This window comes from Empidonax traillii, unplaced genomic scaffold (assembly GCF_003031625.1).
Source record: "Empidonax traillii isolate 1590-97213 ecotype Southwest subspecies unplaced genomic scaffold, ASM303162v1 scaffold1105:size522451, whole genome shotgun sequence".
NCBI lineage: Eukaryota > Metazoa > Chordata > Aves > Passeriformes > Tyrannidae > Empidonax > Empidonax traillii.
Genome location: NW_020956298.1, coordinates 453,921 through 468,209, shown reverse-complemented (window position 1 = coordinate 468,209; position 14,289 = coordinate 453,921). Strand labels below are relative to the sequence as shown.

Here is a 14,289-nt window from a genome sequence, read left to right as displayed (position 1 = left end):
CCTCCACACTGTGCCACTCATATCAAAACCTCCTAACTACTCTTCCATGGGGACACCTCCCACACCCCTTTGAGCCATACTGTCCCAGGGTGAGGAACTACCCTTTGGTTTGTGATTGTGTCACATTCAGAGCACACCAGCACCTCCCTCTAAGAACAGGGCTTGACCCCATCACAATCTAAATTAATCCCTGACTGTGCAATGATGATGAAGAATGAGGTTATCATGAGTTAAAGCCATTTAAAGAAAGTTCTGTCTTCCAGCCCACGCCTATTCTGGTTATTCATACACTGGGTGTAGCCTTACAAACAGAGAAACCTTTTTATGAGAAAACCACCATCTAGAAATGTGGACTCATGATCTGTTAACTGGGAGAAGGGACATTAATTCCTATGTAACTCTTTCAGTGGCACTTGCATCAGGTCACAGTCAATATTTAACCATGATGTGCTGGTGGGTACCTGCTGGTGGAAAGGGAGGAACCTATTCATGTAAGCCCTGCTTTGAGAAATTCCACTCTCCATTAAGGTGGTTTGTTCACCTTTTTCCTTGTTGGAGGGGAACTGGGAGGAATGAATCGCTGAGCAGTGTTTTTTTCCCAAAGACCCAGAAATATTAAAGACGTGGGATGCCTTGTTTTATCTCTCCATGAACACACAGGCAATCCCCCCTGAGCTGCAGTTTCTTGTCTTGTTGGTCAGCACAGCTCCTGCTGGCCCCAGCTATTCGGCTGAGGAGACAGATATTGAGTTGCTGGAGTGTGCTCAGAGAAAGGCAACAGAGCTGGCTAAAGGTCTGGAGCACAGGCCAGATGAGGAGCAGCTGAGGGAGCTCAGGGTGTTCAGCCTGGAAAAAAGCAGGCTCAGAGGGGACCTTACCACTCTCTACAACTACCTGCAAGGAGGTTGTAGCCAGGTGGGGGTTGGTCTCTTCTTCCAGGTAACAGGTGATAGGAAAAGAGGAAATTGCCTCGGGATGCACTAGGGGAGGTGTAGATTGACTATTGCAAAATTTTTTTCCCCCAAAGGGTGCCCAGGGAAGTGGTGGAGTTCCCATCCCTAGAAGAATTCAAAAGACATGTAGATGGGCCACTTGGAGACACAGTTTAGTGGTGGACCTGGCAGTGTTAGGTTAATGGTTGGACTTGACAATCTTGGAGGACCTTTCCAACCTAAATGATTCCAACCTAAATGGTTCTATCACCCATATGCTTCAGACAGATGCTTCAGCTCACCCTTGCTGACCTGATTTCCTTTTGTGAGAATCTGAGCAAGCTACTACTAGCCTCAAGGAGTCGTGCTGGCTTCTCCCTGTCCCCCAGGGCCTGATAACTGGCTGAAGCACCAATCCCCTGTGGAGCACTGGAGAATCCAGGGCCAAAAAGAGAGGGAAGCCAAAGCACTTGGCAAACTCCTGTGAGAGCACCACCTCATGCTCTTTTGCCTGCGCTTTCTATGCCAAAGGACGGTCTAAAAGGAATGTGTTGGTGGGTTTTCATAGGACATAAACATCCATATGAGGATGTGAAGAGGTCAACAGATCACACAGCTTGGCACTGTGCTGTGCAGGTTTGGCCCTGGCGGGCTCAACTACCAAGTGTCTGTGCTGGGTGCCAGGGCAGTGCCAACATCTCAAAGTTCTGTCCTTTTTCAAGAATGCTTTGCATTTTCCTCCGCTTCTCCAAGTGCCCCAGCTCAGGACTGTCTTGTCCATAAGGGTGCTTGGGGCAGAGCAGAGAGCCAAGTGCTGGATCCCTACAACTGCACACGGAGCGGGACAGGATGCACGCTGGGGACAGATGGCCATGAGCATGGGTACTACAGTCGAGCAGGGCGGCACAGCCCAAGGAATTAATTCCCCCATCGCACAGTGTTTGAGCCCACACAGGTCTAAATGATTGCATTGGCTTAAGTATCTTCACTTAGGACAGAAATCCCATCTTACCATGCTTCCCTGCTCGGCATATTTCAGCCTGCCTCATAAACAGATTTGTAATCTTGGCAGGGCTTTTGGGGCAGTATTTGCACAACCTCTGTGTTTAATTATATATATCAGAGGAGAAACAGTGCCATTCTACTCACTGCCAAATTGTGTTGGGGGTTTTATTTTAAAAAGGGAAAACTTGGAGAATTTTAATGTTCTGTACAAATAATTCAGATGGTGTCAAGTTGTTTGGCAGCAAGAGAAGGACAAGCCCTTGCCCTGGGGTGTTTGCAAAGACAGACGCTCACTGCATTTATTCATCCACAGTCAACCCATTGATACTCCTAGACTGGACAGGAGTCCAGGCTGTGCTGAGCAAGGCAAGAAGGAAAAGTGATGGAGAAAGGAGTGGCACCTGTTTCTCTACAGGTTTAGGTATCCCTCTGCCCCAACCCCATGTGCATTGCAGGGTTACTATAGAGAATAATAGAATAACAGAAAGAATTTTAGTTGGAAAGGACTTTTAAAGATCATCTAGTCCAACCACCCTGAAATGAGCAGGGACATCTTCAACTAGATGCATTTAAAGAGATAGGAAGTACAGAAGCAAGAGAGTATGCACAAAAGTTTCAAGGGATGTATGTTGAAGCTAAGCAATTCAATACCCCCCCAAAAAATGAAAATCCTAGGGTATGGATTGGTCTTTAAAGCAAGTGATCCAGAACCACAGTGGATTTTCCTCTCCTAGAAAAACAAAACTGGATCATGCTTAGAGGAAGCAAGTCAAGTTTAGTTCAATGGGGAGTTAATTCAAGGAAGTGCTGTGAACTCTTGTTATGCAGAAATCAGACAATGCATGGAGAAGTGTTCCTTCTGGCTTCAGATTTGACAGACCAAGGAAATGGCTCCGGTTTTGCTCCACAGGGAGGTTCAGCCCGGCTGTTGTTCTCCCACTAACACTTCCTTCTTTCTGTTTTTTTCTTTAACCCCTTCTTGCAGCAGCTGGACTCAGCCCTCAGCTTTACTGCACTTCACGTTTTATTTTTCTTCTGCAAGAGACAGCACCATGCCTGATGGAGTCTTTGCAAGGGCATGGGTGAAAGACACTTCCTCCAGCAGGACTGAGCTTGTCCTTAACACAGGCAAATCACCCCAAAATCCCATGCTCTCTGAGAGCTCAAAAATTAGAGCTCACAGGTGGTGCAGAAACTCCCAGCTCACATCAAGATTTAAAGCCTTGGCTGATGCAGAGTGTCAGTCGAGCTCTGGGAACACTAACATAAGAAGGACATAGACTTGCTGGAGCAAGTCTAGACCACAAAGATGCTCAGAGGGCTGGAGCACCTCTGCTATGGAGACAGACTGAGAGAGCTGGGGTTGTCCAGTCTGGAGAAGAGAAGACTCTGGGGAGAACTTAGAGCTCCTTCCAGTGCCTAAAGAAGATCCAAGAGAGATGGAGATGGACTTTTGACAAGGGTGTGGAGTGACAGGACAAGGGGGAATGGCTTTAAACTGAAAGAGATCAGGTTTAGGTTAGATACTAGAAAGAAGCTCTTTCCTGCGAGGGTGGTGACGCACTGGCACAGGTTACCCAGAGAAGCTGTGGATGCCCCATCCCCAGGCCAGGTTTGACAGGGCTTTGAGGAATATATTCAGTACAGTAGCTTGGGGTATAGCTGTAGTGGGAGCTGCAGGTTGAGCTGTGGGGGACTGGAGCCCAAGCTGGAGATAAGAGGTGAGCAGCCAACTCTGTGCATAACAAAGGGCCCTGGTGACCTGTGGCCTAGACAGGTGACAGGGCAGGAGCCAAGGACTCCATACTTTCAACCCCTTAGACTGTGAGGGTATAAAAACACAGGGTTTCCTTTGTTCGGGGTACCTCCTTGGAGGCACCCAGCTCAAGGCATTATTCTATTACTGCAACATGATTAATTTAAGGATCCAGATGTCTGAGATAGTCTCTGCTATGGGAAACCTAGGGTGGAGCAGTAAGTAAACCTGGTCTGACTGTGTGAGTCTGATCTAGGCAAGGAGTCAAGCGAGGCACTCTTTGTCTCACTGGAGCCACCTGCTAAGAAGAGATTTCAGTCCCAGTTCACGTGTTTCAAGTGTGACTGACAGAGTGGCTCCTGAATAGTCAGGCAGGAAAGCTTCCTTAACACTGAGCAACCAGGTCTAGTGGAAGGTGACTGACCATGGCAGGGAGGTTGGACTGAGGGGATCTTCAAAGCAAACCATTCTGTGATTCTATGATAACTAGCTCTGCACCTGCTCCGCAGGTAGAATGTGCCCCTCCAGCACCCCAGAGCCCATTCTGGGAGGATTTGCACCATTCCCTCCCAAGGAGCTCAGAAGGCAGTGGATAGATGCTACAGGCTCCTTTCTGTAACACCCTCTGCTACTGTTCTGCTCTTTCCCATTACCAGTACAGTAATTTCTTGACAGTGACGTGCAGTTGCACTTAGAAGCACACAATGAATCTAATCCATGTTAGATTCTGTTTACTGTTGATTTTGCTTTTAAGGCCGTGTCCTTCTGATGCTGAGGACAGAGCAGACTGGCTGGCAATTTCTTATCAAAGGCTGCAATGAGCCACACTCAACGTTGGGAAGCTTATCAACCCCTGTCCTCACTGGGACTAAGAGGAGAGTGTGTTTGCTTGGCACCACAGGGCCATGGCCCTGGGAGGATCTGGCAAGACCTGCTGGAATGCAGCCAGGGGTCAGCATCACATTTAAGGAAAGTAGAGACCCTTTAAAATAAGGAAAATAATAACAATAAATTTCTTGTTCATCTTGAGGGATGTGGGGGACTCCATGAATGGCTTAAAAATGTAAAAACAAGGTCAATTCCGAGATTGCATTAAATGATGACCGAATCCCTTCCTGGCAAGGAGCAACAAGACTGGCAATCAGCTCCAGTTTTACTGAAAACAGCAAATAAATTAACAGGCGAGCGGCTCATAAATTCTTAAGCGGAGAAATGCAAAAGTCTGGAAGGATTTCAACTTCTGTGACGGACCGCAGACAGATGAAAGACTGTTCAGAGGAGACAATCCCTCAGTCAATCCAGCAGCACAGAGGAGCCCCAGCATCAACACTAACCCCAAGCATTGTTTGGGCAGGACCAAAACTGAGACAAGCCAAGGCTCTGCAAAAAGCTGAACAAAGACATCCCTGGAGTGCAGAGGTTAGTATTTTAGTCTTTCTGCTGGAAGACCTCCAAATAGGACACCAGGAGGTTTTTGCACCCAATGACCATTGCCAGTTTAATTGCCTCCATGGTGAGCTTCAAGTGAGCTCTCAGAACAAAGAACTGCAAGAATTTATCCTCTGTCTTCCCCATTATCTTCATTTTTGTGTTTTTGCCAGCTTCCCAGTCTGTACTATCCTCTGGGGAAAAGACCTTTTAACGCAGAAACTTGCGGGCAGGGAAGTGCTGGTCCTGCTTTTAGTGAATTAGTTCATTGACTCCTTTCCCCTTCCAGGAAACCCCCATGGGGATTGATTGTATAATCCTCATTCAGCATGCAAAAAGAGCTAAGTGCTTACTAATGTAAAGAAAAGTAGAGCTGAGAGATACTCTCCCTTCCTGCAGCACCTCCTCCAAACACAACAGCATCTAATTCAGGAGACAATGGACATAATGCATCCTGCATGATAGGACAAGGGAGAATGGCTTTAAGCTGAATGAGGGTAGATTTACATTGGATATTAGGAAGAAATTCTTTATTGTGAGGGTGGTGAGGCACTGGAACAGGCTGCACTGAGAAGCTGCGGCTGCCCCATCCCTGGAAATGTTCAAGGCCAGATTAGATGGGGCACTGAGCAACTTGGTCTAGTGGCAGATGTCCCTGCCCATGGCAGTGTGGGTTGGGACTAGAGGATATTTAAGATTCCTTCCAACCCAAACCATTTTATGATTCTATGAATGAACAAAGCCCCTATACACAACTCAGGATAGATACATGCCAGGACAGCAGGGAAGTGGCTATTAAAAAATCCTATTTTCTTGGTTTCAAAAACAAGATTCCTCGTCTATCTGGGAAAAAACCCCCAGGGCTGGGACTGAGAACCTCTCTCCCCAGTGCCACAGTAGGGCTACTGCCCTAAGTCCTCCGGCTTCCCACAACCATCCCCAAAATACCTAGCCTGTCTGTCTCCTCCAAAACTATGCTGACTCTCAGGCCTTCCCCTCCAAATGACATTGCCTTCATCCAGATAAAATAATATTACCATTTAGCAAGAATGTACCTTTATGCTCTTTAATCAGTGACAACCTCCATTGACAATTAATTCCTGCAGAGATAATTTGGTGCTTGCAAGCAAATACTGGGGAGAGATAAAAATACTGAGAAACAGGCATGGAGGGCAAAACTCTTCACCTGAAGAAGGGAGGGTGTAGGCTTCATCCAAGAGTTTCTCTGGTGGTTTCAATCAGCCAGGCTTGAACTCACAGTGCAGAGATTCAGCTCAGGTTCAGCCATCGCCACACCTCACCTTGAGCCACCCACTCACTGTGACAACAGCCTGCCTGGAAACCCTCGTGCTTTGTCACAGCTTCTTTTTACAGCACCTTTGGCACAGCTTGGCGCTGAGTTCCCACCTGGTCCCCTCTAAGCGTCTTTGGGATCTCATGTCCCAACCACTCAGCATCTTAGGGATGACCATAAACTGCTTTGCAAGGTCCTGCAGCACACTGCTGTGGATGGGAATACACTGTTTTTTCTAGAGGGGATCAGCAGACACAGCGGGTGCTCCAGATCTCCCTTATTTCTGTCACCCATCGTGCATCTTGTCCAGCCCCATCTCCTGGTATCCATGCCACTTCTCCTTATTTACCCACCTTCCAAACACCCAGACCAGCTGACCCAACGTACAGACCAAACCTCCTGCTCCCATGGTGCACTGCCAGCATTCCTGTCCCAAATAGGGCGGGCAAAACCTTGAGCTTGAGGATCAGATTGGGATTTCCACTGGGAGTGGTACTACTTGCCTGAATACAGATCTCCCTCTCCTTCAGATAGCAGCAAGCAGAGCATGAGGGAAAGGAGTTTCAAGCAAGGTGTTGGGAATTGGGCTTAGTCCAAAAAGCTCTGTTTCATTTCTAATGCAATAGCTGAGTGCTGCTGCCAAAAGGAGCCGCTGATGCTGACTTAGTGAGCTCCAAAACCTGTTTTGGCTCAGCAACCATCAGCCACTCTTGTTTTTAAGTGGATTCACTCAAACAAGGCTCTTCAGGACCCCCTTCCCAGCTCAGACTGCTGCTGTGGCTTCCCTCCCTCCAAAACACCCCAGTAATTAGCTTTCTGGCTTCACTGTGTCGCATCACAAAGACGTCCAGCAAACAACCACCAAAGCCAAAAACTGATTAGAGGGCTCAAACAGCTGCTCCCTCTGCAAAGATCTGGCATCCAGAGCAGGGCTGAAGGCCAGAGAAAGCAGGGAGGGAGGGAGGGAGGACACCCCACTGGAAAGAATAAGGCTGAGCCCGTTCCAGGAAAGGCTGCAGTGCCGGATGCAGGAGGGAGTTGAAGCAAAACAGCCTGACCACGGAAGGGATCAGAGCTGTTCCTTAGCCTCCCCTTTTCCCCTCTGCCCAGGAAAACCTCAGGCAAAAGGAAGAGCACTGAAGAGATAGGGTTTTTTTTTTTGGTTTACTGGATTTTTTTCACCAAAGCAGCCTCAGGCTTTGGGATTACATGGAGGAGCAGAAAGGATGAGGGAAGGACGGTTGGGAAGGAAGGGATGCACACACAAGGGATGGACTGTTTAGATCTGTACTAGTACCATGTAAGTATATGGAAATGAGATCCTGCCTCTGCCAAAGCACATTCGCAGCACCCCAGGGAGTTCACTACAATTCCTTTTCACATGGAAGCTTGAAAAATCATAGAATGGTTTGGATTGGAAAGGACCTTGAAGATCATCTAGTTCCAATGCCCCTGCTGCAGGCAGAGACATATTCCACTAGACCAGGTTGCTCAAAGCCCCATACAGCCTGGCTTTGAACACTAACAGGGATGGGAGAGCCACAACTTCTCTGGGCAAAACTTATCTCCTATGTCTCACTTCTTTCCACAGATCACAAGTGACAACTTTTCCAAGAAAGCAAGTGGTTGTTTTTAATAGCTGACAGCTTTTATTTCCACTCTCCACCCACTCTGTTCTCACAGCAAAGCTAGAGACACGATGAGCTCTTATGTTTTAACAGACAGTTTGAGCTGAAACTCTCCAAAACAACCCACGGCCATGGCCTCGAGAGATAGAAGTGTGTACACACCATCCCGTCCCTGCAGATAAGTCTCCCTGGGACTGGGGACTCCATTTCTATGTCAGGAAATCCCCCAAACAGTGTGTGCCAAATGCAGGGAGTATCACTGCTTGTTTTTTTCTGAACAAGAATTTACCATGATTGCCTAATGGAAGATTTGCTGGTTGTAACAGAAAGCAGATGCTGTAGGGACTTAGTGTAGTTTAGTAACTGTACAGTGCCCTTAGCACACAGGCAGAACAGTTGATTTGAACTTCATGGATATTTTGGATCCTACTGAATCCTGCATTAAACTGGAAAAGCTGATGGTGCTTCCCAGCTTTTTTTCAGACAGAAAATTGGTGAGATATCAAGATTCCTCATACCCAGAGGTACTACCTTTGCTTTCCATGCAGAAGATGCTGGGATTTTTTTCTGGGCTCTCTCCCTTAGGGAGCCAGTATGAATTCAGGTACAATTGAGCCAAGCAATTAAAAATGTCACTTTGCATTGTCTGGCTGGCAGGAAGCAGTTCTCCTGTGAAATTCAGTTACTTTTGCTGGAATAAAAAACTGAAAGAACCTGGAGAAATGCTTTTGAGAAAGAGGCTTCTGGGAAACTTCAGCATAAACAGAGCAGGTGTGAGCTCAAATTCTTTTTTTTTTTAATGGTGATTTTTGTGGTCAAGGCAGCTGGGCAGGTCTGATCAAACAATTCTACCAGAGAGGGGCATCAATGAGTCTGCTACTGCTCAGCATGTATGCCTTCTGGTGCCAAAATCACTGGCAAAGTTCCCTTTGTCTGGTGCAAAGACAGCAAAACAGGGATCACCTTCATGTCTAGTTATCCACACAAAGACCTTGCTGGCATATGGGACCCACTTCCAGTCTCCATTCCCACTGCCAGCACATGCCAGAAAGAGCCTCTTGCTATAACTTTAAGGGTCCCTTCCTACCCAAACTGTTCTACGATCCTATGAAACTGCAGAGGTAAGTGGTTGCAAAAGGCTTGAAATTCACTCCATGCTTCAGCAGGGATGGGTTTGGAATAGGTGAGCATGACACCTTACAGGTGAAGACCACAAGGTCCAGAAAGCTTTCTTGGAAGGACCTCATGCTCTACAGACAGAAAGCTTTCTTGGAAAGACCTCATGCTCTACAGAGCAAGGCAGCAAAGGACCATACCTGACTGAAGATCAAGGGCTGCAAGTGAGATGAAAGCCAGAGAAGCAGATAGAGAAAAGCTCTGAGATGTTCAGCAGAAGACAAGCAAAGTTTGACCCTCTAAAACTGGATCCAACCATCTGTCATTAGACATAGGAGTGAATGTATGTGTCCCCGGATGCAAACCAGCAAAGGGGTCACAAATACATCCCTACCTTTTAGTATCAGAGAAAGTTACTTAGAAATTCTCAAGCATCATCTGCTTGCTGTGTAAATGGGATGTGCAAGGCGTGTTCTCCCTCACAGTGAGACCAAACCATGGTGGGCCCTGACTTCAGAAGACAGCTGTACATAGAGCATCTTCCTCCTCCAGCAGACAAAGGGAATAAACTAAAACACACACAGGGCTTTGCACAAACCCCGTGACCAGGCAGAGCTGGTGTGGAGAAGCCAAAGGCAGAACAGAGAGAAGTGAGATCTCCTTCCACAAGGAGCCCAGTGGGATGCTCAGGGGCTCAGCCCCCTCTGGCCACACAGAAAGAGTCAGTTCAGCTCCAACCCTCCCTTCACACAAAGCCTTTCTGTCCACATACTCCCAGGGCTGCCCTGGCCCAGACAGACACAGCTCTGTCTTGCTGAAGGCCAGCTGATTTTCCAGGCTGTCAGTGGGGGCACAGATGATGACGGCAGCTCAGGCAACCCCACAATGCTGAAATGCCATCAAGCTGTGTGTGGAACAGCATGAGCTGGGCAGAGAGGGCTCCTTCTCCCCACAGGCAAGGAAGAAAACACCATATATGTTAGATGCTGGGCTACTGCCACTCCCCAACCACTTATTATTGCTCCCCGTGATTCCTTGTACTTCATGGCAGTCAAAACACTGGTCTCATGGTCAACCCCAAGTAGAATGCCATACCAGGACATACAAATTCCCCACAGTGCCCTTAGGTCCTGATGTGCATCCTTTGGGCAGGCACTGAGGATAGCAGAAGAGGGACTGGCAATGTTTCCCCCAGCCTCCCCCAGCCTGACTCCATGATAGATACAGCAGCATGGAGGAGATGCAGAGTGTTTTTTCCAGGGAACATGGGTTTTGCACATGAGTGGAAGGAAGGGGAAGTGGGTGGTCATGCCCAAAGACCCCCAAACCACCTCACCTACCCAAAGCTTATCTTCCTTTGTCTTTCAAAAATGGACCACCAAGAGTATTCTTGCGGAAGGTATCCCTGCCCATGGCAGGAGGGTTGGAACTAGATGATTTTTAAGGTACCTTCCAACCCAAACCATTCTGTGATTCAGAGATAACACTTTGTCTTGCTGGACCCACCAGCCTCCACAGCAGTACCCAATACCAGCCTGGCTGCAAACCATCTCTCTGATTTATTCATGTGGCAACAGAGTCACAGAGAAGCCTCCTTTGCTCTTAGACCTCACTGGGGGCAGAAAAGCCTGGACCTGAGCTCAGCAGGTCTCTCTGGCACCCTAGAGGCTCACAATATCAGTTCTGGGCAAATAAACCCTGATGGGGAGAGATGTTGACTAGGGCTTGACAGCCTTGGCGAAGGATGCGCTGTGCATTTTTAGAAATGCCTGAGAACAGAGATGGTAGAAAGCAGCACTGAGGGGCAAGGGGATGCATGCACTTACTTTCGGTCGCTTCCACTGGATGCCCTGAATCCTTGACTTGTAGAAGAGCGAGTCATCATTGGCGGGGAAAAGCGGGTCCTCAAAGAGCTGCTTCCGCCGCTGACATTCCTTCTTTAGGGAGGCGTAGCGCTGGTTCTCGTATGGCTTCACCGAGGAAAACATTCTTCCCCACCAGCTCTGGAGGACAGGCAGAGCAGGAATGAGATGGGGCAGGGTCTGATCAGGAACACTCTGTCCCTTTCTACAGCATCTGAGTGGCAGGGCGAGGACCTTGTGGGTGAAGATAATCACCTCTAAACCCAAGTGTACCCTGCTGATCCCTGGACATGGGACTACCATTTCTCACAGAATCACAGAATATTCTGAGTTGGAAGGGACCCATATGGATCATCAAGTCTACCTCTTAAAAGAATGGCCCACAAGGGGATCAAAGCCATGACCTTGCCATTAATCACCACCTTGTTCTAACCAGCTGAACTAATCTCCTCCCAGTTGGCCAAATATGACCAAAACAGGCATAGCAATAGATGTTAACTTCTTCTTAGTGAATTTGTAACTCATTTGGGAAAAACACAGCCCTCAGAGCCCAAAGAGGAAAAGATACCCCCTGTAAGATGGATGTGCACAGGTTTATGGGGGCTTCTCCACTGCACAGCCTCGAATCACGGATGTGCATTTCATAATTTTGTGAGAGACACAAATTTCTCTGTAGACTTTATCAGATCTGGTTTTAATTAAAAAAAGGCCTCCTGGCAGAGCACCACATGTTTCTAGATTAATTATTCTTTCTCGACAAGCGCCTTGCTTCCAGGGCAGAGACATGAATTTTGCAATCCAGATGACAGCAGGAAACCATTGCCCAAATGTCCCCCAGAGAGAGAGCAGCACCTCTCCATCACTGCTCCACCACCCCTGCTCTTTGGGCACTAGGTACCAGCCCCAAGGTCCTCATCTCTCCACCCTGCAATGAGAGTCACCTTGTCTTCACACCAGGTACAAGGAAAAGGTGAGTTCTGCATTGTTCCTCTACTTAATTACAGACTTTTTTCAAAGCTCCTTCCCTGAAGTTTCTTTGTATTTATAACAGCCATGTGCAAACCTTACCTATCCCCAAAATGGGATGTTCTTTTTCAAATGCTGACCACTAGTGACCCTAACCTGGAAGCATCTAAGTATGGTTTCCTAAAGAAATGGGAATTTGTGTGCCACATAACCATAGAGTCACGGAATCGTTCAGCTTGCAAGAGACCTCTAAGGTACCTTGTCCAATTGTTAACCCAGCCTTGCCAAGTCCACCACTAAACCATGTCCCCAAGTGACACAGTGTCAACTGTAGCCTCCAACATGGTAAAACTCAGGGTGCCCCATCCGGTGGGTGGATGCATCCAGCAAGCTGACCTCTCATTGCTCCTAGTGAGACGTATAGGAACCATATGCTTACTGTGGTATTATCACTTGTGGTGAGATAATGAAGTTGTGATAATGGCTAATTGGAGGCAGCTAATTTGTAAAGAGACAAAATCCCAGGGATTATATAATCACATACACTTGGGCATCAATTTAGGATGCCAGCATCCGTAAATTGATCCCTTGTTAATGAATCACTAGGATTAGCTGAAGAAAAGTAGGTGTTTGAGAGCTAAACAAATGCTCATTCTGATCACAGCAGTGCTCCAAGAGCATCACCCACCCAGCCAGGCTTCTCTCCTCCAGGAGAGACCAAACCACATCACTTCTGCAAAGCTGAAGAGCAAAATACAGGTTTTAATTGACAGCATTTATCAGCCTGATTACCAGCACAAGTGCTTATCACTCAGAGCTTAAGTGAACCTAAAATAATCCCCTTGTTGGCTGTTCCACAGGTCTCTGCTACCGAGGATCAGCTGCTAAAGCAGCTTGTGGAGTGCTTTGTGCCAGGCAGCCACCTTTCTCTAAATCACCCCCAGCACGTCCCAGCCCTAGACTACAAGATGCAGCCACTGCAAATAACCGTAAAAAGGGGCAATTAAGGCTTTAATTAAAAATAAACTGAACTGCAAGAGAAGCACCACTGCATAGGATGGAATGGGGCAACAGGCAGATGCATCTCCCATGAGAAGATCATAGACACTGGATGGCCAACAAACCACCTACCCCAAGAACATAGTGAACATTTAGTGATGATCCTCCAAGATTGTTGATTTGAGATTTTATAGCTTATAACATCTTAGCTTGCAGGCCAGAGACAGGGAGAACAACTCTGCCTCCAGCACAAGTGCTCTCTTTGGAAACCAAGGCTAGGACCTGGCCTGCACAGGGCCAGTTACACAGGTATTAATTCACACAGGAGCCTCTGAAGGCAGCTCAGTGATGCACTGAGGTGCTGTGGTATAAAGGGCTTATAGGGATGCTCCTGGGATTTTCTCCTTGGCATCAGCACCAGATGTTTTGTAGCATCTCAGATGCTACAAAGAGGCCCACATGCAACATCTGCCCTCAGAAAACCCTTAAAAATAAATGGCCTGATATCAAAACTGAATAACAAACTAGATGTACTCATTTTAGAAAAGCTGAAAGCCTCACTGAGCAGTCAGGGAATGCACCCAGTAGTCCAATCCACCTTGCTAAGAGGGCTAGGGAAGGAGCTGGCCTTCAGATCTTTAGCAGAGGAAAGGGTAAAGGACAAGGGGGATATACCCCCAGGGAGGTCATGGGGACATCTTGGCACTGAACAACCCACTTTTGGTGACTATCAGGTAGGACTTTCACAGTGCTGGGAAGGGATGGTTGGCAACTGCTTTCCACAGGAATACAACAGGCTGAGAGAATAGAAGGATGCTGTTAGCTGACATGCAAGATGAATTGCTTGGACTGGTGCATGAGCTGGGCTGACATATGGGAAAGGATACTTCCATGGGAAGTTGTGCAGAAAGAAACAGTGAGATTTCGGAAGGGAGTTTAGAAAGGAGGGGAGGAGGGAGGTCTGGTGCCTTTCTAAAAGCCACGCTCAAGTTAAGGCAGGAGTTTTGGGTTTGATGTAGGAGATACTGGATGCTGCTCTGCAGCCTGTACCATGGCCAGGGGCTGGCACTTGGCTGCTCATTCATAAAATTACTGCTACACCCTGCAGCTTGGAGCTGTGCTTTCCAATGATTCTTGCAACACCAACTTTCACGAGACACCCTCAGCAGCATCCATTCCTATGAGAGCAAGACTGCGGTCACCTCAGCCAAGGAGTTCCAGCCCTTCTGGTGCCCCAGTTTTCCTCAATTCTGCCCTGCTATCCCACCCCATAGTGACTGTCACCTCACCAGCCATCTGTCCT

At 47.7% G+C, this 14,289-nt stretch overlaps 1 protein-coding gene across 1 annotated transcript in view; it reads right to left on the bottom strand.

Annotated features, from left to right (window-relative positions):
- Window positions 1-14,289, bottom strand: part of CAPN5 (calpain 5) — a 57,047-nt gene that overhangs the window by 29,184 nt on the left and 13,574 nt on the right. Inside the window, exon 2 of the mRNA XM_027904955.1 lies at window positions 10,986-11,162. Within this exon, the coding sequence (XP_027760756.1) occupies window positions 10,986-11,147 (162 nt within the window). The 5' untranslated portion in view covers window positions 11,148-11,162. The remainder of the gene's footprint in view (window positions 1-10,985; window positions 11,163-14,289) is intronic.